The sequence below is a fragment of the Tasmannia lanceolata genome, unplaced genomic scaffold (genome assembly GCF_043159265.1).
Source record: "Tasmannia lanceolata isolate RefF3 unplaced genomic scaffold, GAP_Taslan_0.1 ptg000015l, whole genome shotgun sequence".
In the NCBI taxonomy this organism is placed as follows: domain Eukaryota; kingdom Viridiplantae; phylum Streptophyta; class Magnoliopsida; order Canellales; family Winteraceae; genus Tasmannia; species Tasmannia lanceolata.
This window is the reverse complement of record NW_027518692.1, coordinates 64,158,346-64,180,925: the sequence shown is the minus strand read 5'-3', so window position 1 is coordinate 64,180,925 and position 22,580 is coordinate 64,158,346. Positions and strand designations below refer to the sequence as shown.

The following is a 22,580-nucleotide window of genomic DNA, read 5'->3' as shown; positions in this document are numbered from 1 at the left end:
AAAAGATGTCATCTAGGGAAGACAAGATATAAACATAGATATGAACATAAACAACGGCTATTGATAACCAATATAGAGTATGATGTCTACAAAGTGTTAGGATATTATAGTCATCTTATGGGAGACCAACAGGGAGACACGAATCAAATGGAAAAGAATCCCTTACAATCATAGTTTTAAATTTCGGCCGTTTCGGCCGAAATATTTCGGTTTTGGCACAAACCGAAACGAAATTCACATGAAGTCATTTCTTTACAAGATTTTGCCGAAATTTCACCGAGATTCCGAAATTTTGCCGAAATGTCGCAGAAATTTCTGTTGAAATTTCATTTTTGAACTTTTTTACAAAATTTCCACGGAAATTTTTTAAATGTACACTGAAATGTTATAATTTCCACCAAAATTTATGAAATTCCCACCGAAATAGCCGAAATTTCAACCGAAATTTTAGATATTTCGGTCGAAATTAAAAAAAAATAAACGAAATCATAATCATATTTTTACATGATTTCGGCCGAAATTTTGGCCCGAAACTGAAATGTTTCGGTTTCGGTGGTGGCCGAAACTGACACCGAAACCGAAATTTAAAACCTTGCTTACAATTCACAATATAGCTTCGGGTCACTTTGGTTCCGTAATCGTGTGGTGCAGTTAGTAATGTCATATTAGACTTTATACTGCTCCCAAGTTGTGGAAAATACTGATCTTCCCCAAGATTACATTTAGGCTCCGGATGACCATTTAATTTAGGCATGATGCCAACTGCATATGGCCCAATGAGCTGCAGTGAAAGCAAAAATAATATTATAAGTATTATCTGAAGCAACTCAAGATCAAATTGAAAACCACTACAGATCAAAAAATACATCTTAGAAACTTGAAATAAATAAGAATAAAGAGAATTACCGAAATATCTGCAATCCAAACTGCAACACAGCTTTGATGGTAAGAGCAACCCAAAAGTTTTCCCTCATGAATACTGAGATCCCCCAAAGTAGACCACCCAATATCTACAGCATCATGACATCTTATAGGCTCCCATGAGAAAACCTACGTTTAAGGAAGTATAACAAATGTGACATGATTTCTCTGCGGTGAAACATAACAAGATTGTGTCATGAAAGACATTCTACCTTTAAACTTTCATCTAATCCACAGAATAGGGTTCTTCCATCAGGGTGGAAGATCATAGAGCGGACTCCAGTAGCCTACAAAAACAAGAAAAATGAAATCTGTCGGAAAATAGGAAGAGACTTCAATATGAACCTAACAATATTTTACAATTCAATCCAGCAAATGCCCTATGCCACTGTACATACACATACTCAGAACATAACATACAAACAGACTTCCAAATTCCCTTTAATATTACACTTTCAACTCCAAGTGCTAAAATTCCATTCATTGGAATATGATTGAATGATGTTATTAAGTGGAAAGTTCCAGATTTTTGGCATGATAGGAAAGAAACTTGTTAAGTATAACAACCTAAAACTTGTATTCCGAGAAAAGCACGGAGCAGTAGGACATTAAAGAGATCTAGAATCAGTGACCAACTAAAGCCACTAGCTTTATCCCTTTTTTTGTGAGTGGCTCTTGAAAATAAAAAGGCTAAGCATAAAAACATGATAAATGAACAAATTAATAAGCTAGTGTGAATTGCCTTTCCCTTGTACGCTGAAATGTTCCCTCTTGCAAAGATGGATATGCGAGTTTGTTGTCCGGGATGACGGGTTCGTCATTGTTAGCAATCTGGATCGCGAACGTACCGTGTTTGGGGTCATTCGATCCAGATCGCGGGACAATAGGTGTGGTAGCAACCCCTGTTACATTGGGCCAAACTACTATACGTGCTTCTAAAGAAACCACACAATTTAGAGATGGCATTCAACAATAACAGTAATAGAGGAAATTTATTACTTCAAATAACAGGATGTTGTGAAGGAAAAATAAAAAGTGGAATCACGCCACAACAGAAGAATGATTTAAGGGTATTTGAACTTCAAATAAAATATCCTAAAAGAAGGTAATTGTTAGCCGTGACAATTTACGGTGAAGAATACAGAAACACTTAGCTGTATTTGAACTTTAAATCAAATATCCTAAAAGAAGGAAATAGTAATGGTCATGACAATTTAAGGCGAAGAATACAGAAACACCTTGCATACCTCAGGTCCTGCAGAGCCAATCAGTTCAAAGGTTTCTAGATCCCAGAATTTTACAGTTCTGTCTGCCGAACCTATGAAAATACTTCATGTGTTAGCTTCGGGAATTGTTAAAATGTGCCACCGGGGGATAGAAGGCACATATGAACAAACTTTAAGCACTTTTGTGAACCATGGATGATGATAAAATTATAAAATCAAAATATACAAAGAACTCCAATGTGCAACATAACAGAATACTTGGCTTAATAGGCCGTTGAGAGATTTACTACTAGGGTTTAATAATTAAAAAAAAAAAACTTTCTACATCACATTTTATGATTTGATTCATTTGAAGCACCTTGTTGCATCGGCAACAGTTGCAGCTCTCAACTGTTCTGTACTTCCTCCAAATCAGCTCCCATAGGCAAAGACCATGGAGCATGCATATGATGGATCCACTAAAGATCTGATTAGCATGGTTTTAAATTTCCATCAAAATGAATTGTTTTCGTTTTCATCCCACCGAAACGCATACAGAAACCAAAAGCATAAGTGCATTAGTGGTATACTATATTAGTATATGTTTTTTAGTGGTATTATATTAGTATCTATTACACAATTATATTTATATGAATCACATTTAAAATGCAATACGCATAAATTATAAATATTTATATGAATTACACATGAAAGGTAGTATATACTGAATTATCAGATGTCACTAGGTGTTCGATGTGGCTAAACCATTATGAATGGCTATCTTTATGTGATGGTTTCTAAGTGTGTATATGTGATTATTCTAGCATTTCCTGAAGTTAAATCTTAAATTCTATCATTTGCATAGGTTTTGATACGTTTTCGTAATTTTAAAGGATTCCCACCAAAATTTCTAACCAAAACCAAAATGCTTCCGTTTCATGGCGACCAAGACCGAAACTGAAATTTAAAACCTTGCTGATTAGATATTTGAATGGACATAAAAAAATTTAAACCTTGCTGATTAGATATTTGAATGGACATAAAATATATTTAGTGACAATTTTTATCGGTCGCATGCAAAATATAATATATTTACATAGAACAAATCTTTTCTTATGAGCTATTTTCTAGCTACAACCATGCATAGTAAATTTGTTATGTAGTACTTTTCCATGTAATACATCATATTTTGCATGCACCAAAAAAGAACATAACAATAAAAGAAAATTATTTATTATGCATCCAATCAAGAGGCCTATAACAAATGCAATTGCATGCACACTGAATACTTGAGAAACCATTATGTATAAAAGAGTTGGAGCTGAAGAACAATCGGGATCATGACTACCCGAGAGTTAGAGCGGAAGTGGTTTCTGGTTTTCTAGTGGAACCCTTAATTTGCCCTTGCGGCTTTAACCTGGAACTCACTGTGGTTCACTTCCAAAATTTCCTAGAAGCAAGGTATCCTGCTCTGGAAGTATTTGAATCATTGGGGATCCTCAGTATTTGCTGCCGAAGAACTCTCAGCTTGTTTGGGCAAGGTGGCGATCTTAACAGATCTCACTGGGCTCCTCCCAGATCCCACTCAGGGTCTTTGGGCAGTATTGAAGACAGGGAGATTCGATCAAGACGGCTGGAATTTGGGGCCAGAAGAGTCCCTAGTTGAAGAGCCTCTGAATTTAATCGCCATTTGTCGTCCAATGGTAGTGACTAGATGTGCCTGAAATGCCAATATAGAAATTTTGGCACACGTAACGCCTGCAGAAAATGTCTTGATCACAAATCCACATCGGCCCCGGTCATGGTTTGGAGACCTAAAGCCGGCCCCTCCCAGGTTGAAACTCATTCCGACCCCTTACCTCTGGAGGTTCCATTTAAGGTGGTGGAGGAACGAACGCAATACTTAAAGTGTTGCCTCATTGGGACTTTGAAATCTGCATCTTGGTTGTTGGAAGACGTCTCGGAATGGGCCAAAAATTGTTGGGGTTTGCCGGACCTGCAAAAGCCTTTTTCTATTAGTTCTGTCGATATCCTTTTCTGATTTCAGTCTAAATCCCAGGCGAATGCAATCCTCAGGCGTGGAGGTGACTTTTTGATATCTGTGAATTTGACAAGGAGCCGTTGGTGGGACCCGGTTTGAATTTTGAATCGCCCAAGCTTGCCGCCAGTGTCTCATATGTTATGTCGGAGAGTAGGAAAGCTGAAGCGACTGAAAAGTTAGACCAGGCTAAAAGTGGTTTGACACGGAAATCATTAAATGTAGGATCTCGTGGAGAGAAAGGGAAGGCTTTTCGAAAAGATATTGTTGACAGTTGTATCCTGATCTCGGTAAAGGATAAAAAGGCGCTAAAGATTAAAACAAGGTTCCAAAATGACAAAAAGTCTAAAGTAAAGCGCCTCTGTTCAGGAAAAGTCAAAGTACACCAAAGGAAAACGAACTCGAATTTGCAGGTACTAGCCACTCGAGGGGGGCCTTTCAGCCTTTACGAGAAAATTCAAAGGACTAGTTAAAAAAGATAATCCAAGGGGTAGAGATTAACTAATGAATCTCCAAAGCTTCCCCAAAACTTCGATGCTATATGCCCGCCAGCTATGGCAGGAAAAGAATCGATCCAGGATGGATGCTCTTTGCCCACTCAGGGATTTTCGTTTGAGGACGAAGATATTGATTTATTGAAAGACCATCGTTATAATGAAAAACTCGCTAGGAAGGAATCTCTGACACCCTGTGAGATTTCACTTAGTCCGCTAAAAAAGCGATGGGCTCAGCTAAAGAAAAGCTCATCATCCATCAATTATCGGGATCCTGCATCGGAATCAACAAGCGATAAAGAACTGCATGTGCCCCTTCTTGACCTTCCCATAATTAGTAAGGTACTAGAAAAGGAAAGACAAACTCAGCGGCGTCTTTGGGAGAAGGAAAGAAAAACTGCTATTAGAACCTGGAAACCAATCGATCTACCTTGTCCCTGGGGAATTCAGGGGGTATTGAAGATTTGCAAGATGGGGCGCCCCACATCCCTAAGGATTCAAGAGGTAAGGCAGTGCAGGTTGATCATAGCCCCGATGACTCTAGGAGTAGGGGATCACGTTCAGAAGAGTTTAATGACCTTTTATCGGTAGGGGATGTTTTTGGGATCACATATAAAGAAGACTTGGGGGCAACAAAAAAAATGTTCCTTACAATGAAGAAAAGAGATAAGGAAGAACAAAAGGCCAGGCCTAAAGAATTTTAAATCAAACCAGGACTAGTTGTCTATATTGATGAGTTGGGTTGCTTAATGTTATTGGGGAGCTGGTCGTCCTCCAAGATTTTAGATCCAATAGCTGAAGCTTGAGAGATTCGTTCTTTCGCTGTGGTTATCCAGTTTGAGTGTGCCAATCCAGCAGTTTCTCTTGAAATTGCTAATCCTTGAACCTTACACACCCGGATGGTTCGAATTCTGAATTAGAATTTTATGGCACTGGTGGTTCATGAATCTCTATTTTGTATAGTCTCAAATAGTACTCTTTTAGATAGGTTAAAATTTTGTGCAGACCAAAATGACATCAATTAAAGAGATGAGGAAAGGAAAGAACAATGTATAAAGGAAAGGATACGTATACAATAGAACATGTATAGGTACAGGGATATGGGTGTTACAATAGAGGAAAGGAGTAGTTGAGGCTTCTAACATTTTCTTTTCTGCTTTTGAATTGGCTTCGGGGATACCCGTGCTAATTCACTTTAATATTTTGTAATTGCCGGCCGGGACCCCTGGTCCCGAATGCTATTTGAATATTAATGAAATCTGTCATCTTTCAAAAAAAAAAAAAAAAAAAAGAGTTGGAGCTCTTATTGTAAATCGTAAATGTTCATGATTTTTTCAAACCTTGAAAGAACAGAGCTCTTATTCCTTGTTTTCAAGAATTTCTGATTTATTAACTGGAAGCTGAGGAACCAAAGCCATTTTTAGCAAATAAGGGGCCCAAACTGGGGATCTAGCATGAGGTTGGGGGATTGGTTCTGCTCAGCTTGTGATTATTATAATTTTAGATGGCGGAGTCGATGTCGATGTCGATGGTGTAAGCGGAAGAAAAAGGGTCACCCAACTGGTTTCACAACCTCCTCTCCGGTGGGGGATGCTCGGAAAGGAAGAAGCAAGGAGGAATCGAGCTGGAGGCCTGGGGACTGACTTTGCCCAACTTGCGACTACCTTAACTTCAAATGGAGGGGTAGATGCCGACGGTGTCATCTGGATAGAAAGGAAGGTGTTTCATCTTTTGGTGCGAATCCCATCAATCCGGCAGCCTTATCGGCTAATGATAATAAGGAGGTTGACCAGTGGCCTGACTCTGGGACGATCTCCTCATCATTGAAGGAAGGGATCATGTCCTTATCTATTTCGGGAAAGGAGGTGGAAACGAGGTCGGATACCTTAAAAGCCTGCTTGATAGGAAGAAGAAGGAAACACTTGGGACCCTAAATGAACTTTGGATGTGGGCAAAAAGAGTTTGGGACATCCCATCCCTTCCTAGCCCATGTACCTTGTCAAAGGACGAAGTCCTGTTTATGTTTGAATCAGAGGACGTGGCTACCGAGATCCTGGCCAAGAGGGATAAGGTCTGGGGTAATCATTTGTCTTCTTTGGCCATCTGGAACCAAAAATATGTGCAAGGTACAGAAGCACTTGGGGTTAAATTCTATGGCATCCCACTGCATGTATGGGCAACCTCAACGGTTGAAGCTTTAGGAAATCTATTTGGCAAGGTTTTGGAGGTGAAAATGGAAGGGAGCCATAACCAGTTTATGAACTTTGTGTCGGCTAAAATCTTTGCTCCTCGATGAAAGTTATCCTCCTCCTATGTTAAGGTACGGATTTCAAGTCATTGTTACATAGTCGGAATCAAAATCCAGGATATTGGGCCTCAATTGGGCTCCAACGCTACTCATTGTAATTCCTCCCACCATGGTTTTAAATTTCGACCGAAATCCGAAATTTCGGATTTCGGTGGAGACCGACACCGAAATGGGTAAAAACTGAAACGGTCATTTATTTCAACCGAAATTTCGGAATTTAGGTCAAAATTTCGGTTTTTCCGAAATTTGACCCAAAAAATCTTTTTTTTTAATATTAATTTAATATTTCACCGAAATTTCGATAATTTCGGCCAAAATTTAATATTGAATAAAATATTAGTTTCGGGTTTGGTACCAGATTTCGGTCGAAATTTCGAAATTTCAAGGTCCGAAATCGGTACCGAAACCGAAATTTTAAACCTTGCTTCCCACTACTCGGAGCTACTGATCTCCCCGGAGAAGGGAGAAGTGATGGATTGTAACCCCTTTTTGGAAAGTCAGCCGACGACACAGGTGATGAGACCCCCTTTGCCATCTTGGGCAGTCCAAGGTAGGAGGCCCAATGATCTTTCGGGGCCCGCTTCTTTTGATTCAAATTTCAACTTTCACCATTCAGTCGAAGCGGCAGGAAAAATGCAGGGTGATCTTCCCAAAAATCCTTCCCTTTCTCTGCTTCCCTCTCTGAATGATGGATGTGCCTCGGGATCATCAAACGAGCAATATGGACAAGTATGCCTTTTACCTGTTGGATCTGGTCACATTAAAGAAGGTTTCAGGCTGGAGGGTCCCTCTCTTAAACAAACACCTAAGCGTGCTAGATCCGCACGTATTTTAACCTGGAAGGGAAGGCTTGTGAAGCCAAGGAAAGTGTTGGGAGTCATTAAACCTGGGACCCCTGGCCTATATCTTTCTGGGTCATATTCAGGGTCAAAGCCTAGGTCTCGAAAGCCTAATTCTGGCCTAGTTTGGATGCAAAGGTCTGAAGTGGAACTGTCCGAATCGCATTATGGGGGGTACCCTCGAGGAAATTTACTCAAGAGAAAGCCGGATATACCCAAAAAGTTACCTTCATAAGGGCTGGAGGATAAAAGTAAAAATATTGTCAAGAACCCTAGGAGTTATGTTTGGCCCTCCCAGTTACCCAAGGCCTTTGTTGCTTTCGGATGAAGGTTATTTGGGGTCACGCTAGCCTCTGGCTAGGGTGAAGTTGGATGGTGTGTGGTATTGGAGATAGTATCAAGAAAGGTCGCACTTAACCTTTAATGACCTCTGACGTTGGTATTGTAGCGATGGCGCTACCTGGAGAAATGATAATCATCATTTAAAGAAAGGAAGAATTAAGAGATCCATTGGGACCAGGATCTGAGCCTTATAAAAAACTTTTGATTAAAGAATTCAATTCCTTGTTGTTTTGTATCATTGGACGTCGAAAAGGTCTTCTCGATTTGGGCCAAACGGAAATGAGTACTACGGCTCCATAAATGCCCATTTATTGTAGGATGAGATCTTTGTACGCTATAATGAGTGTGAGAAGGGACACCTGGTCCTTGGTCAGTGGCCATATCGAGGCCGTAACCCAAGTCACAAAGGTAGGAGTAATCACCTTCTCGTCCCTTCGTTCCCTTTGTACATATAGAGTGCAGAGGTAAAGAAAAAGGAGAAAAAGACCAGATGGAGAACTTGAACGATACTTCCTCTTCCTTGAATACTCCGGTGTTGGGACGAAAGAGAAAGTGGACCGTGGATTTATTAGAAATGGAGGAAACTCTTTGTAGGATAAAAGCTTTGGCCTATAACGAAGAGTTGGCCTCCTAATTATCACCAACGCCGAGAGAAGTCATTAGGGACTTCCTGAAGAGGCAATGGAAGCTCTTTAAAGAGGCGGCCAATATGAGGCCGAAAGTCTTCTTTAGTGTAACAGGGTCGCACAATGTTAAAGAAACCCATTCGCCTATGCATAAGTACCCCCCCTCTTTAACAAGTACCTGGCGGATGAAAAGAATTTGAGGCTTCTACGGTGGATGCAGATAAGGCGATTGGGATTCAGAAGCTGGAGGTAGGCCTGTTCATTCGGTTAAAACCGAACCGAACCCCCCAAAAAAAAACCGAACCGAAATATTTCGGTTACTGAAATTGTCTAACTGAACCGAAATTTATACCAACCGAAACGAACCAAAACCGAAATTTGGTTTTGGTTATTTTGGTTTGTTCGGTTAGAACCAAATTAGTAAACAGTGTTCACTTTTATTTATTCAAAAGGTCCAAAACTAAAAAAAATCAGTAACACAGAATCATAGATAATATGAGACAAAGCAATTAGGGTATTTTTTTTTAAATGGAGCAACTAGAGTATTTCCACTAAGAAGATGGAAATACAAAGCAAATAAGAATATAAGAAGTAAATAAGTGTTACCTTCCTCCCTTTGATCTTTTTCTTTTATTTTTTTGAGAACTTGAAACCCTAAAATGGCAAGATGCCAAGACCAGCAGACCCAAAACCCTAACCGATTTTTCTTCTTGCCGATCTCCTTCAATCTTCTTCTTCTTCTTCTTCTTCTATTTCTCCCACAAACCCTAAAAGATCAATCCCAAATCCTCCTCTTCTTCTATTTCCTCCCACAAATCCTAAAATACCAAGCACAAAGCTATAAACCCTAGAATGGAAAGAGATTTGATGTCGTCAGAGGCGAGGTCGAAGCCGTGGTCGCGATCGCCAGAGTTTCGATCGCCGACAGCAACAGCCAAAACCCAAAAGCCCTAAAGTCCAAAACCAAAACCCTAAGTTCAGTTCTTCCAATTTCCAAACCCTAAAAATAAAGAATGAAAACGGGTGAGAAATCAAATGAGAATCGTGAGATATTATTAGTCTTATATTGAATAAATATTCACCCACTTTTTTACTCAGTACAACCCCAATATTTTACTTAGTCTAAGTAATAAGTGCAAGTCTTCATCAATTTTAAAACCCAAAACCAAAACCGAAATGTCCTAGATGATCCCCCAACTTCGGTTTTTCGGTTAAACCGAATTGTTTTCGACACTAACCGATCATGAAACCGAAAACCGAAATAATACTGTTTCCAAAACCGAAACCGAACTGACTAATTTCCGAACTGAACCGAATTAAGTTATTTCGGTTCGGTTCGGTCGGTCGGTTATTTCGGTTTAACCCGATTAATGAACAAACCTAGCTGGAGGTTATGATTAAACGGAAACGGGAATTTGAAGAAAAGAATCCAAAGGATGAGGAACTCATGGCTATTGTATCGCATGAGGAGGCCTTTGTATCCGAGGTTGAGTGACTCTTGTTGGATTTACAAAAGTGCTCATCTTGAAGGGGAGTTTATTCAAGATCCTCATTGGAAGATTGTATAGTTTTTCGATAAGTATATATCAGGGTCTCGCAAGGTTCTTCAGGGCTCTTGGAAAAGAGGCATTTTGTTTTGGTGGTGGGTTCAGACGAATCTAATTCGAAGGATGGGATGATTATGAAAGGACTTAAGGAAATTTTGGTTGTTCTTCTTTTATGCCCAGGTGGTGATCTCCTGGGTTCCATACGTTGTAAAGCATAGAGGGACTCCTGGTCCCCTACCTTATGTAATTTTCGTATGATTTACTTTATATATAATATGTCATTTTTCAAAACAAAAAAAAAAGAATTGGAGGGTACGATGTCCCCACTTAAAAACTAGCTGTGAAACGGAGTAAGCAAACAGAACATGCTGAAATAAAAGAGGATGCCAGTGTTATCAGCTATTTGCAGAGGCAAATGCATGGAAGAATTGTAAACTTGCGCACCATTCAAAAAAAAAAAAGAAGAATTGTGAACTTGCACATATAGGACTCAAGCATGCACCTGTTGCTAGGAGGAACTCATGAGGATGAAAATCTATGCACCGAATTTGTCCTTCATGGACCTTGAAATCATGCAATAGTTTACCAGCAGTAAGATCCCATATCTGTTCAGAACTTTTTTGACAAAGAAATTAGTTAATTCCATTAATGCGAATGCACTCCAGTTCTAGTGCTAAGCTTCACTAATCCTGGTTTACGATAACAAGGATATGAGGACACCATTATTACCTTTACAACATTGTCTTCACCACCAGAAACAACCCAGCGACCATCAGGAGTGAATCTAATGGTACTAATTCCTCGAGTATGGCCTTTATAAGTGTGAATGCATCCCTTCCTTCTAATATCCCAGATCTTAAGATTAGTATCCAAAGAACCAGATGCAAAGAATTCGCCAAATGGATGGAATTCGACAGAGGTGCAATTTGTCCTGTGCCCAGTAATAGTGCGAACAACTACACGTCAACAACGATAACAAGTTAACAACCAAATTAGAGGTTCTGCAGTTTGTAGGTACTTGATTACCAATAGGCATTGCTCCAAAAACTGGTATGATATAGATTCATTTGAAAGTTTAAATGATTAGACTCAAGACTTGAGTCGTTAGGTTTATTACTTGATTCGGGATCATGGACTAGGTCAGTCAACTCAGAAGATTCACATAATCAGGTGTATCCTTTAACACTGCATGATTTGCAAGCTTTGATTTTATGTCTCATCTTGTCGACTCACCAAGCCATCTCATCAAGTGTCTAAGCTATAGTTCATATTTTCAGGTCAGCGGGATGTACTGAACTCACTCTTTGCCTCCTCCAAATCCCACAGCTTTATCGCGCCACTGGAAGTTCCAGACACCGCCAAAACCTCTGCTGAATCAAAAGTTACAGATTCAACTGGACTTGTGTGACCAGAAAGGCTCTGCAGATTTACACCAAGAAATAGACGTTGTCACAGAAAGTAATGTTACACCCACAGCTAGGACCTAGTTACCATGTTACAGTGTCCGACCATCAAACTAACAGTCATAAAGCGTATCGGTTTAACATGCATGGACAAGCAACAATGCAGATTTTAATCTTCTTCTTGATATAAGTAAGCTCTGAATATAATAAATGCAAGAAACATGTGGCAACAAGTACCTATTAATCTTCTTTCTTTAGAAGTTAACTCATTACCTTAGGTTCCATTTGAATGGAAGTCTCCATATACATTGCAACCAAAATCTATTTGGGCTTTATAACCAAATGAACCATTAGGGGTCATTTGTATCCCTGGAAATTGATTTCCATAGAAAAAGTTCTCTGCTGCATTGTAAGCTACTTTTCCATGGAAATAATTTTTGTGGGGAAATCGATCTACTTAAAAATTATGGAAATTAATTTCTCACTTATGCCTTATGAATCCGATTTTTATGGAAGTCCGTCCGATTTTGAAGGAATCGGTTTACCAAAAAATTCTTTAGCTTGTACGTGTACACGGACCTTTCATCAAGAGCTCTCAAAGACTGTCCGTGCCTCATGGCTGGGCCTAGCATGGCTGAGAATAGGACGCATCAGGCTACACTTGTGCCACATGATGCAGCACCGTGAAGGAAAATTGAGGAAAGGAGAGAGAAATAGACGAAAGGAATAGAATTAGAAGAACAGGGGAAAAAGAGAAGAAAATAACCTGAAGAATAGACGAATTTAGGGAGAGGAGAATAAATCAGAAGAGAGAAGAAGAAAACAAGAATTAGAGGGAGAATAATCTTTACTTAATATCAATAATCATCAAAAGTTACAAAATAAGCTGTAAAGAGGCCTATGAATAGGCAATTAACGACCTAAAAGATAGAAACCTACTGAAATAAGAATTCCTAAAACACTAAACTTCCTAATTCTAAATAACATGGAAAATAAAATCCTAGAAACTAATAACATGGAAATAAAAATACAAGAAAGTAAATAATACGGAAATAAATCCTAATATCTGCATCATTCTCCCCCGCTTGAAAAATTGATACCAAATTGATGTTTTGCTCTGATATCAATTTAAGGGTAAATTGTTATCAACGCACTCCTCCTGGATCGGCCAAATTGCAAATAAGGGTAAATTGATACCACCACGTGTTTGTGGGCCCACCACGAAAATTGTTGAACTACGTTCTTGCATTTTGGCCGATGCCCCTGCCCGTCCAAGCATGGTTGCACTTGCACCACAAGGGCAAGTCCAATGCATTACCAAGCACAGTTTGCATCATGTGTTAGTAGGCCCACCATCTAATGCATACTACGGCACACTGTATCTATCATGCTGTCAAGCCTGACATGCAACCAAGTGCAGTTCGCACTATGTGGCCAGCCCACCCACTGAAATAAACACGGCTTGGCATCAGTTGTTGCATGGGCCTACATCTAAACCAAAGAATTTCATCCCAAAGATGGCCCACACAAAAAAATATCCTATTTCCCACTAAAGTAGTCATTATAAGTCTTTTCCAACTAAAATTGCCCATAGAAGAAGAAGAAATGTGGGGAGTAAAAGGAAGGACGCCTCTAGAAACATTGCTTTACCTGAAAGGATCTAGGGGGAGAGCGATTTAAGCAATACCCCATTTAGTTAACAAGTAATTTCCAAGTAATTTTCAAACAAATATTGCATTCATAAAATTCTCTTTAGACTATAATTAAAAAGACGCAGGGTAAGGGAAGTTTCAAGATTGAACTAACCAGCAAAGAATTTGGTCTTCCAATGGCCCACAGGTTCACCCTGTGATCTTCTCCACCCGTTATAAAAACTCTACGTGATTTTGTCCCGATTTTTAAACAGTTGACATTGGATGTATGTGCTACAAATTCCTCTAAAATCCACTCAGTCAAGCAAATCAAGCCGTAGAGTAAAGCAGAATAATTCTACTACCAAAAAACATTCAAAATACACGTACTGTACTGTGTACAAAGCAGTTAAACCTCCCACAAGAAATTACCCAGCAAAATGTGAACAGAACTCTAGAGTAATCACGATACTATCAATAATATAAATAAATAAATCTATGTTACACAAAATCCAGATTCTCAGAGAAAATTTCCAAAGACATTTCCTTAAAAAATAGAATGAAATAAAACTCTTAATCAACTAATCCAAATGATTAGCATTCAATTTAAACAAAAATAACTATCTAACCAAAAAGAAACAGCTAAATTTGAAGAGTTATACAGGTTCCTCAAAAATTGTCATTGAAACAAATCTCTTATCCTCCCATCATCCCTTCTATCTTTCTCCTCTTGCGTATTCTCCTCTCCCTTTTCCCACTTGTTCCTTCCCTTCTTGGCTGATTGCACAGTCCTAGTACTGTTTGATGCTTGGATAGGGCCTTTTCTTATCAGAACAGTCCCCTCCTACCACCTTTTCATTGCTTTTGTTGATCCATTCGGTCTTGCTGATTTTTATCCCTTCAACCATGGGAATCTTTTCTCATCTTGCTGGATTTGATACTCTCTTTTTTATTATCTTGCAGTTCAAGGGTGCACACGTGCCGATTATCTTATTATTTTTCTCTCCGGACACGATGGGGTGTTGGTTGTTGCTACCTTGGGCTGTTCGGACCTTCCAGGTTCCTCCACTGCTCGCTTGGGCTAACAATGCATGAGATTCTAGGTTGAATGGCAGCTCTACAAGGGTGAGATCCTTCCCATTGCCATCTTGATTATATTAGACATTATTTGACCTACCTCAACCTCTTAGACTCCTACCATTGCACATCCATTGCCTTTGAGACCCTTATTTCCCTCATAGGTGGTTACCTTGGACGGTTCAGACCTTCCAGGTTCCTCCACCGCTCGTTTGGGCTTCTGATGCATGAGGTTCTAGGTTGATGGGCAGCTCTACAAGGGTGAGATCCTTCCCATTGCCATCTTGATTATATTAGACATTATTTGACCTACCTCCACCTTTTAGATTCCTACCGTTACACATCCATTGCCTTTGAGACCCTTATTTCCTTCATAGATGGTTATTTTGGGCCTTAGATTTATTTTCCACTTATAATCAGTTTGTATTCAGACCCTTTTGTTTATTGCAGCCATTTATATAGTTAGCTTCCTCGGATAAGAATAGTTATGGTCATATGAGATTGATTTTAAGTTCATTGATTGATTCATCTTAACAGCTAAAATGAAGTAAGGAGGGTTGATTAATTGTGAATGCTTCATATGAATTGTGGGGTTGATATGGGCTTCTTTTAATTGGAAACTACTCCATTAAGCTCCTAAGGTTCTTCGAACTCACCCACAAACCTCCAGGTTTGCACCAGTTTTGTATCAGATCTCGGTTCACATCTTATTGGTGTCAGAACTAGATTTGCATCAATTTGGTATCAATCCAAGTTCAACTCAAATCTCCTCCCAAGAATGACGAATGGTAGACTCAGCAACCCCTCTAAAAATGGGTAGAATTGCGCCCCAGTGCACCACAGTCAAGAAAATTTGTTGTTGAATGCTCAGACCCGTTCAAAACTCCCTTGAGAACCCTTATGCTTCTTTCCTTCCAAACCAACCAGAGCGAGGCAGAGAGAAACAAACCTGAAAGAGCAGGACCTCTAGTAGGCCAAGGCGCAAAAAGCCAAGAATCAAAGAGGGGCGATGTGACCATGTAAAACCCAATCAATTGAAATTAACAGAGAATGTAGTCCCAAATCTCTTGGGAGATTCGACAATGAAGAAACAAATGATCAACAATCTCCTCCGAAACGAGACAAAGGGCATATTGTCATCCATGGTCTATCTATTATTTTCTCAAAGACATATTGTCTCTCATTTCTAGTATGAACTGCTTCATATCTCACAAGTATAGAGAAGGTAATTGTGCTGCAGATTCGTTGGCTAATCATGCTTGTCCTACTAGATTAAATGATACTTTTTGGAACTGGTTGGATCTCCCAAGAGACACAAGGGGGGCTGTTAGATGTGATCAGCTCAGTATTCCTAATGTTCGAGTTAAATAAGTATTTTATACTGTGGTGTAGTTTTTTAGTATTTTGTATGTTTTTTAAAAGATGACATGCCCTCCTCTTGTACTTTTTTATTTCTATCAATAAAATTTCAGGTGCCGCCCCGGGTTCCTAGATAAATTCCGGGTTAAAAAAATGAGACAAAAGGCATACTGGCTAACAATGATCTTCTTGTGACCAAAGTTTTAAATTTCGGCCGAAATCCTAAATGATAGCCGAAATGTTACATTATTTCGACCGAAATTTCGGTTTTTCCCGAAATTTCGTTTTTTCCAGAAATTTTGTCCCGAGATTAGAGAGGAAGAGATGGAGAGAGGGCTGGAAGAGAATTTATCTGGCGTTGGAAGACGAATCGGGGTGAAAGTTGGAGATCGACGCCTCCTCGAGCTTCGCCCGTTGAAGAAGACATGAAAATGGCTTCTGCTACCGAGAGAGAGAGAGAGAGAGAGAGAGAGAGAGAGAGAGAGAGACGCATGTGTTATAGTTGTCTTTTTTATTTTTAGAGAGAGAGAGAGAGAGACTGGGTAATAGACTAATACTTATCTTTTCTATTTTTAATAGAGTTTTCCTAAAATATAGAGACGCGTGGAGAGGGAGGTTTGACGCGTGGGTTGGGAAGAGGCAAGAAGTGTGAAAACTCTCCTGAAAAATTGCTGAAATTTAAGGAAAATATATCAAAAATCTCTTCTTCTTTTTTAATTATTTAATATTATCCCGAAATTTCGACTGAAATTACCGAAATTTTGGAATTTTGACCGAAATTAGTTATTGCATATAATATTAATTTCTGAATCCAATACGGTATTTCGGTCGAAATTTCGGTTTCGCTAGGGTCCGAGATGGGTCCCGAAACTGAAATTTAAAACCTTGCTTGTGACTACGAAGGTGGTCGACCAATAAGATTTTATCCAATAACATGATCCGATACAAAACGACCACCCTTTGCAGAGCAGGTACTCTCCATAACTTCCTAGAATGGAAACGTGTAAAACATAGGGCAAGCTGATTATGGAAAGAACTCACAGAAATGCATCATCAAAAGACCTAGACCAAATCGTATGATCATCCCCGGATCCCCCTATCTAGGAATCAAGACAGAATCCAAACTAGCCAAAAAACGAAGCAACCAAGTCAATCTCTGGGTCGAAAGAAGCTCTCCTAATGTAAACCTTCCAACTCACTCTACCGTTTTACCTAATATAGGAGGCACCCACACTAATCTCCTTTGCAACACAAAAAACAGAAGAGAAATCGATGCACAAGGCACTAGGCACACACCAATTATCCTACCAGAATCAAACACCAATAGCCACTTAGAAGCGAACAATGCTGTGGAGAGGGCCAGTACCTACTTTGGTCAAGCAAATACCAACCCCTAGAGTTTGATCCGCACTTCTCTATAGCAAGATGCCACAAATGATCCCTTTTAATCCCGAACATCTAGATTTGTTTCCCCATAAGGGTATTGCTCATCAAGCGTAATCTTATAATACCACACCCAGCCTCATTTTTTGTCCGACACGCCTCATCCCAAGTGATACTTTATGCAACCCTGTTGGTCATTCCAAATAAAATATATTTGAAGTAATATTCAATAAGTTTCAACACCTAAGTCAGGCACCGAAATAGGGACATAAAGTACCAAGGAAGGTCGGATAGGATAGCTTTCATAAGAGAAATTATATCGCCCAAGGCAAGAAGGCTCTTTTCCAAAGGAAAAAGCTTTCTCTCCTCTGTCTCGAACACATATTCCCACATCCCTTTGGAAGGTCTTCCCAATACAAATTGGTAATCAAAGATAAGTGTTGGGCATAATACTGACAACCCCACAATACCCCCCCCCCCCCCCCCCCCCAACCCAAAAAGCCCTCGCTTTTTCTTGTTATTAAATTTTGTTTCCTCTTATCTGGTTTGCATCTTGACCACCTCGGTCTTTTTTTCAATAAAATCAGGTACCATTATAAAAAAAACACACACACACTAAGACGACCATGATTTTAAATTTCCGCTGAAACCCGACACGAAACGACTGAAATTATACTTTTTTCGGTAGGTAAACTGGGATTGAACCTCTGACCTCTATGTTGAAGAACAATGCCTTGACCACTGAGCTAGAGGCTCAATCCTGACTGAAATTATATTTATTATACTATATCATGTGAAATGTGTTACGTAATATGTACCATTCAAAAAAATGTGTTGTGACATAATTATATCAGAATGAGTTACATACTTATGTTTATACGAATTGCATGTTAAATGTGTTGTATGTATTATGTAAACGTATTTATATAAATTACACATGAAATGTGATATGAATTACATAAATTACACATGAAATGTGATATGAATTACATATCAGTAGGTGTTAGATGTTGTTAAAATGTTATGGATAGTTGTCTTGCTTATGTGATGGTTCCTAAGCATGTATTTGTGCTCAATCTAGCATCTCCTGAAATTACATCTTAAAATTATATCATTTTCATTTTTTTTTTTTTGTTTTTTTTTTAAAAGGTATCATTTTCATATATTTCTCTACGTTTCTGCGATTTTACAGGACAGGACTCCCATCGAAATTTACATCAGAAACTGAAAAGTTACTGTTTTGTTGTGATCGAAACCAAAACCGAAATCTGGTGACAACATTCAGGTAGATTAGCCACCCTAACATCCTCCACATCCCCCAAACTAAGACCCATTACCGCAGTCTTGGAAAAATTAATCTGTTGCCCGGATACAGCTTCATGGCAACGCAAAACCGCTTTCATAGTTATAATCTTCCAATCATCAAAGCTAATAACAGAAGAGTGTCATATGTGTATTACACATGAGTGATTTCTATCTTAGGATAGCAGAATTATGCATCCAGACCCTCCATCTAGTTCTAAAGCCCATTTTGCCCAATAAAAAATCAAATCAACTTCAATCAACCCTGTCATAAGCCAATTCCATTTCAAGCTTTCAGATGATACCATGCCTCCGTCTTTTATAATAATAGTCCACACAAGCCAATAAAGTACCATCTGAAATTTGTCTGCCCTGAAAAAAAGCACTTTGGTGTTTGGATAGGATTCCTCCCACCACACCCCTAATTCTATTACCAAAAACTTTAGACAGGACCGTGTACACTGTACACACTTCCCACCAAACTAATAGGTTTAATGTCTGCCAAGCAATCTGTCCCATCCTTCTTAGGATTGAGTGAGACGAATGTGGCCCTGGTACCTTTATCTAATCTTTTCCCTTCGAAGAATTCATCAAACACAACTATGATATCCTTCTGATATTCTCATTTCATGGTGAACAAAGATTTCTAATTTCCTCTTCAGAAAACCTACTCTCAAGCTTCTCCTTGGCAGCACAAACCCAAGGTTTTCCAGCATGGGGAAGGATCGATCTTCCGATGTATCTAGCCACTCAAAATAGGAAAGTATCTCAGAAAAAACATAAGAAAAATCTTCGACTTGCACCCCAACGATCAACAGGGAATTAAACTTATTCCCATGCCTCCTGAGCTAGAAATACCATAAACATAAGATATGGTTATACTCCTTAATATTTTCTCTTTCCAAAATATCCTCAGCTAATAAAGGGAGCTCCTCATCTATAACATCAAAACAACTCAGCCAGTTCAGTAAAACACCTTTCCCCCTCCCCACCGATCCCAGATCTTCCTTCACCCAAACTTTCAACATCCATTTAATTAATCTAAGTTTATGAGCGAACCGGACATTAGTATATCTGAACCCCTTTGCTTTGGCCCACCGCCGCTCACTTTTCTCCTAAAACTTAGGTTCCTCAAACCAACTTATTTCGAATCTGAAGGGTGAGGGGCCCCAAGAGCTGAGCTTCAGGTCCAAAAGGACAGGACAGTGATCAGAGATGAGTATAGGAAACGCAATTTGCATCAAACTTGGTAAAAGGGATGCCCATCGGGGGCAGAGGAGAAAACGATCCAAATGACCTGCTCCGAGTTTTCTCCCAAATAATCCACGCCCCAGAAAGCATTTAGACTCAAAACATTAGAAAACCCCACCATACCAGGTGAAATACAGGAACACCCTACTCGCCCTACTCTCTCATCCATGAATCGCGTAAAGTTAAAATCACACCCGATACACAACGGAATTTGCTATCTAGTACGAATAGCATCCAACTCCAACCAAAAATCACTGCGAAGAGCTACTGTATTAGGGCCATAGACAGAGGAAAATGCTCGCTGGAAATCATCATCCCTCTACCTTAGGCTCAACAAAACAAAGAAGGTTCTAATAAAAAATTTACAGCAGATTAAATTTTGGTCCATTCCATGAAACCAAGATGCCCCAGTTGTCACATTATGAAGCAAGAATAACAAGCCAACTCCCTAAGAACCATGACTGACAAATCGCTAATTTTTGTCTCTTGAACAGGAAAAAACGCAGGTTTGTGGCACCCTAAAACCTCCTTGATATAGGTTTTCATTCCGGACTACCAAAGACCCAGCACATTCCATATCAAAAGCTTTATGGGCAAACAAATAAATTCAAGGAAACCCTCTTCGAACCGTTGCAAGCATTCCTGGCTAGTCCTCTGAATGACTTGTTTCACAAAGAAGATCCATCCTGACCATAAATTTTTAGTAAACTCCAAGTCAATGTAGATTGAAATGCATTCATTTACAAAAAACTTGGTGTGCCTTGGACTAGAGCCGCTGGCTGTGGCGAGGAGAATATGCATTGTATCATTAGTGGAAGCTCGGTTATTTCTTTCCTAAGAACCTATATTTCACTGACGAGGGTGACACTTGAGAGCTTGCACTTTCTCCCAAATAATAATTTTTTTCTGGCCAAGTAGTTCACCTCTAGTTTCAATTTCTTCTAACTCCACTCATCCCAATAGCATAAAACCTACAATTTAGTACCTCTTTAGATACCTCTAAAAATTATTGGCATATAATCCTATGTTCAAATTGTTTTGAAGTAAAATCCAATTATTTGCAAGTAATGGTTATAATAGTTTTAGAAGTGATATAGTTGATGTCTCTCAGAGAAGCCTTAACGCTCCATTAGCAAATAAGATTAAATTAGAATAATCTTATTTGTAAATAGGACCAATTTCGGTGGCATCCAAAGAGGCCCAAAAGAAGTACAATTATTCAAGCAATTACTTTTCAAAAGCACGAAGGTACATTTCACTCACCAAGTAGCACAAAACATAAATAAGTCGTAGTTAATCTATGAAATAAAAAATCAAATATCCTACAACAAAAACAGATCCTAACCACTCATTTCAGAGATATCCAAGTGCACTTCTCTAAACCCCAGTCAAATAAGCAACTCAAAGCTCTATAATAAAGCAGCACAAACCCTTGATTGAAATTTCTCGGATAAAAGCAGAGCCTAAGCAAGCATTTCAGCTAAATCCAAGTTTAGTTCTAAAAACCCCATTTATATAAGCATTAGAGCAACACAAAAAGGATAGATTGAAATTTCTCAAATAAGATCTAGAAAACATTCTAAGTGAACTTTTGTAAAAAGTAAAAACAGCTCATACAACCAACACGTTACTTTACAGTAATGCAACACAAGAGGCTAGATAGAAACTCCTCCAACAAAAGAAGGTCCTAATCAAATATTTCAGTTCAATCAACATATATTTTCTTCTTTCAAATCCACGCATCCAAGTAAGCATGAAAGCCTCGCTCAAAGCAGCATGAGTACTCAAATCATGTCAAGCAAACACAGATCCTAAAAGAGCATTACAACTAAAGAGGTGTTTCTTTTTTAATCCACTCATTCCGCACTAGATCAAAAAAGGTAATGCTACTACTTCAGCGATCAAATCTTCTCCTACAGCACCATATCCTACGATCATTTCAGCAAAATTAAAGTGTAAATTTTCCCACTCCGCTCACTCAAATATCACAAAATCCCACGTGAAATAAAACAGCACGATTAATTTACCAATCAAGAGTTCAAAACTTGTCAAACAAAAACAGATGTTAATCAAGCACAGCAGTTAAATCCAAGAGTATTACTTATAATATCCACTAATTCGAGTCGGAGAAAAACCCTAGATCAGATGAAAGCATCTACGCTAGATCAAAACGTGGTTTCATCAGAGTCACTCTGAAAGAAGGAACGTGAAACATTAAACCCTAACCCTAACTAGAAATCTCTCCAGCCAGAGCTCATTTCATTACAACCAGTCATTTCAGCTGAATTTTGCTAAAAAAAAGGATACGCAATTTGTAGCCTCGCTTTGCCATCTCCAGAGCAAACGAGAAAATATCCGTCCCGATCCACTCATCAATCTTCCGAAAAGTCTGAGATTGAGCTGATATCAGACGAGACTGGAACTCACATGCACCGAACGATAGCGTCAAAATTCGAGAGAAAGCAGCGTTTTGAATTTCAGATCTTCGAGATGCGGGAGAAAATTTTCAGATACGGATTCCGATTCAGAGAGAAGAGACGTAGAGATTGCAGAGCCCCGACCCACTTTTCTTTTCAGCGATGCTGGACTGGAAAGCCAAAAGAAAAAAACAAAATAGAAAAAAGGGAATCTGATGACTCAGATTGACTGAACTTTTAGGACAAAAATACCCATCAGTTCCCAAAGAAATTTTTGCGAGGGTATGCGTATGAGGGTATCCGCCAACGGCCAAACGGCCAACGTAATTTGGATGGGCATGGCCCACTACCACATGTACAGACCTGATAGGCGAGGTGTCAGCACGTACTTGCAGTGGGACCCGCATGATTGGATAGATGATCCAAACAACTCATTT

At 39.2% G+C, this 22,580-nt stretch overlaps 1 protein-coding gene across 8 annotated transcripts in view; it reads right to left on the bottom strand.

Moving 5' to 3' along the window:
* The window catches only part of LOC143893028 (katanin p80 WD40 repeat-containing subunit B1 homolog KTN80.4-like), a 39,103-nt gene extending 16,774 nt beyond the window's left edge, over positions 1-22,329 (bottom strand). For 3 of the 8 annotated variants that reach the window (XR_013255682.1, XR_013255683.1, XM_077397968.1), the window contains exons 1-9: positions 22,034-22,329; positions 13,530-13,660; positions 11,622-11,739; positions 11,050-11,276; positions 10,823-10,925; positions 2,169-2,239; positions 1,134-1,208; positions 907-1,050; positions 601-781 (exon numbers count right to left, since the gene is read on the bottom strand). Coding sequence is in view for 2 of the 8 variants with exons in the window: in XM_077397968.1 (XP_077254083.1) it covers positions 601-781; positions 907-1,050; positions 1,134-1,208; positions 2,169-2,239; positions 10,823-10,925; positions 11,050-11,276; positions 11,622-11,739; positions 13,530-13,660; positions 22,034-22,058 (1,075 nt within the window). In the remaining 6 variants the exon portion in view is untranslated. Of the gene's footprint in view, positions 1-600; positions 782-906; positions 1,051-1,133; positions 1,209-2,168; positions 2,240-10,822; positions 10,926-11,049; positions 11,277-11,621; positions 11,740-13,529; positions 13,661-22,033 lie in introns of those variants that run through there. The other 5 variants (XR_013255680.1, XM_077397967.1, XR_013255681.1 and 2 more) reach the window with 4 other exon arrangements.
* Between the last annotated feature and the right edge of the window lie 251 nt (positions 22,330-22,580).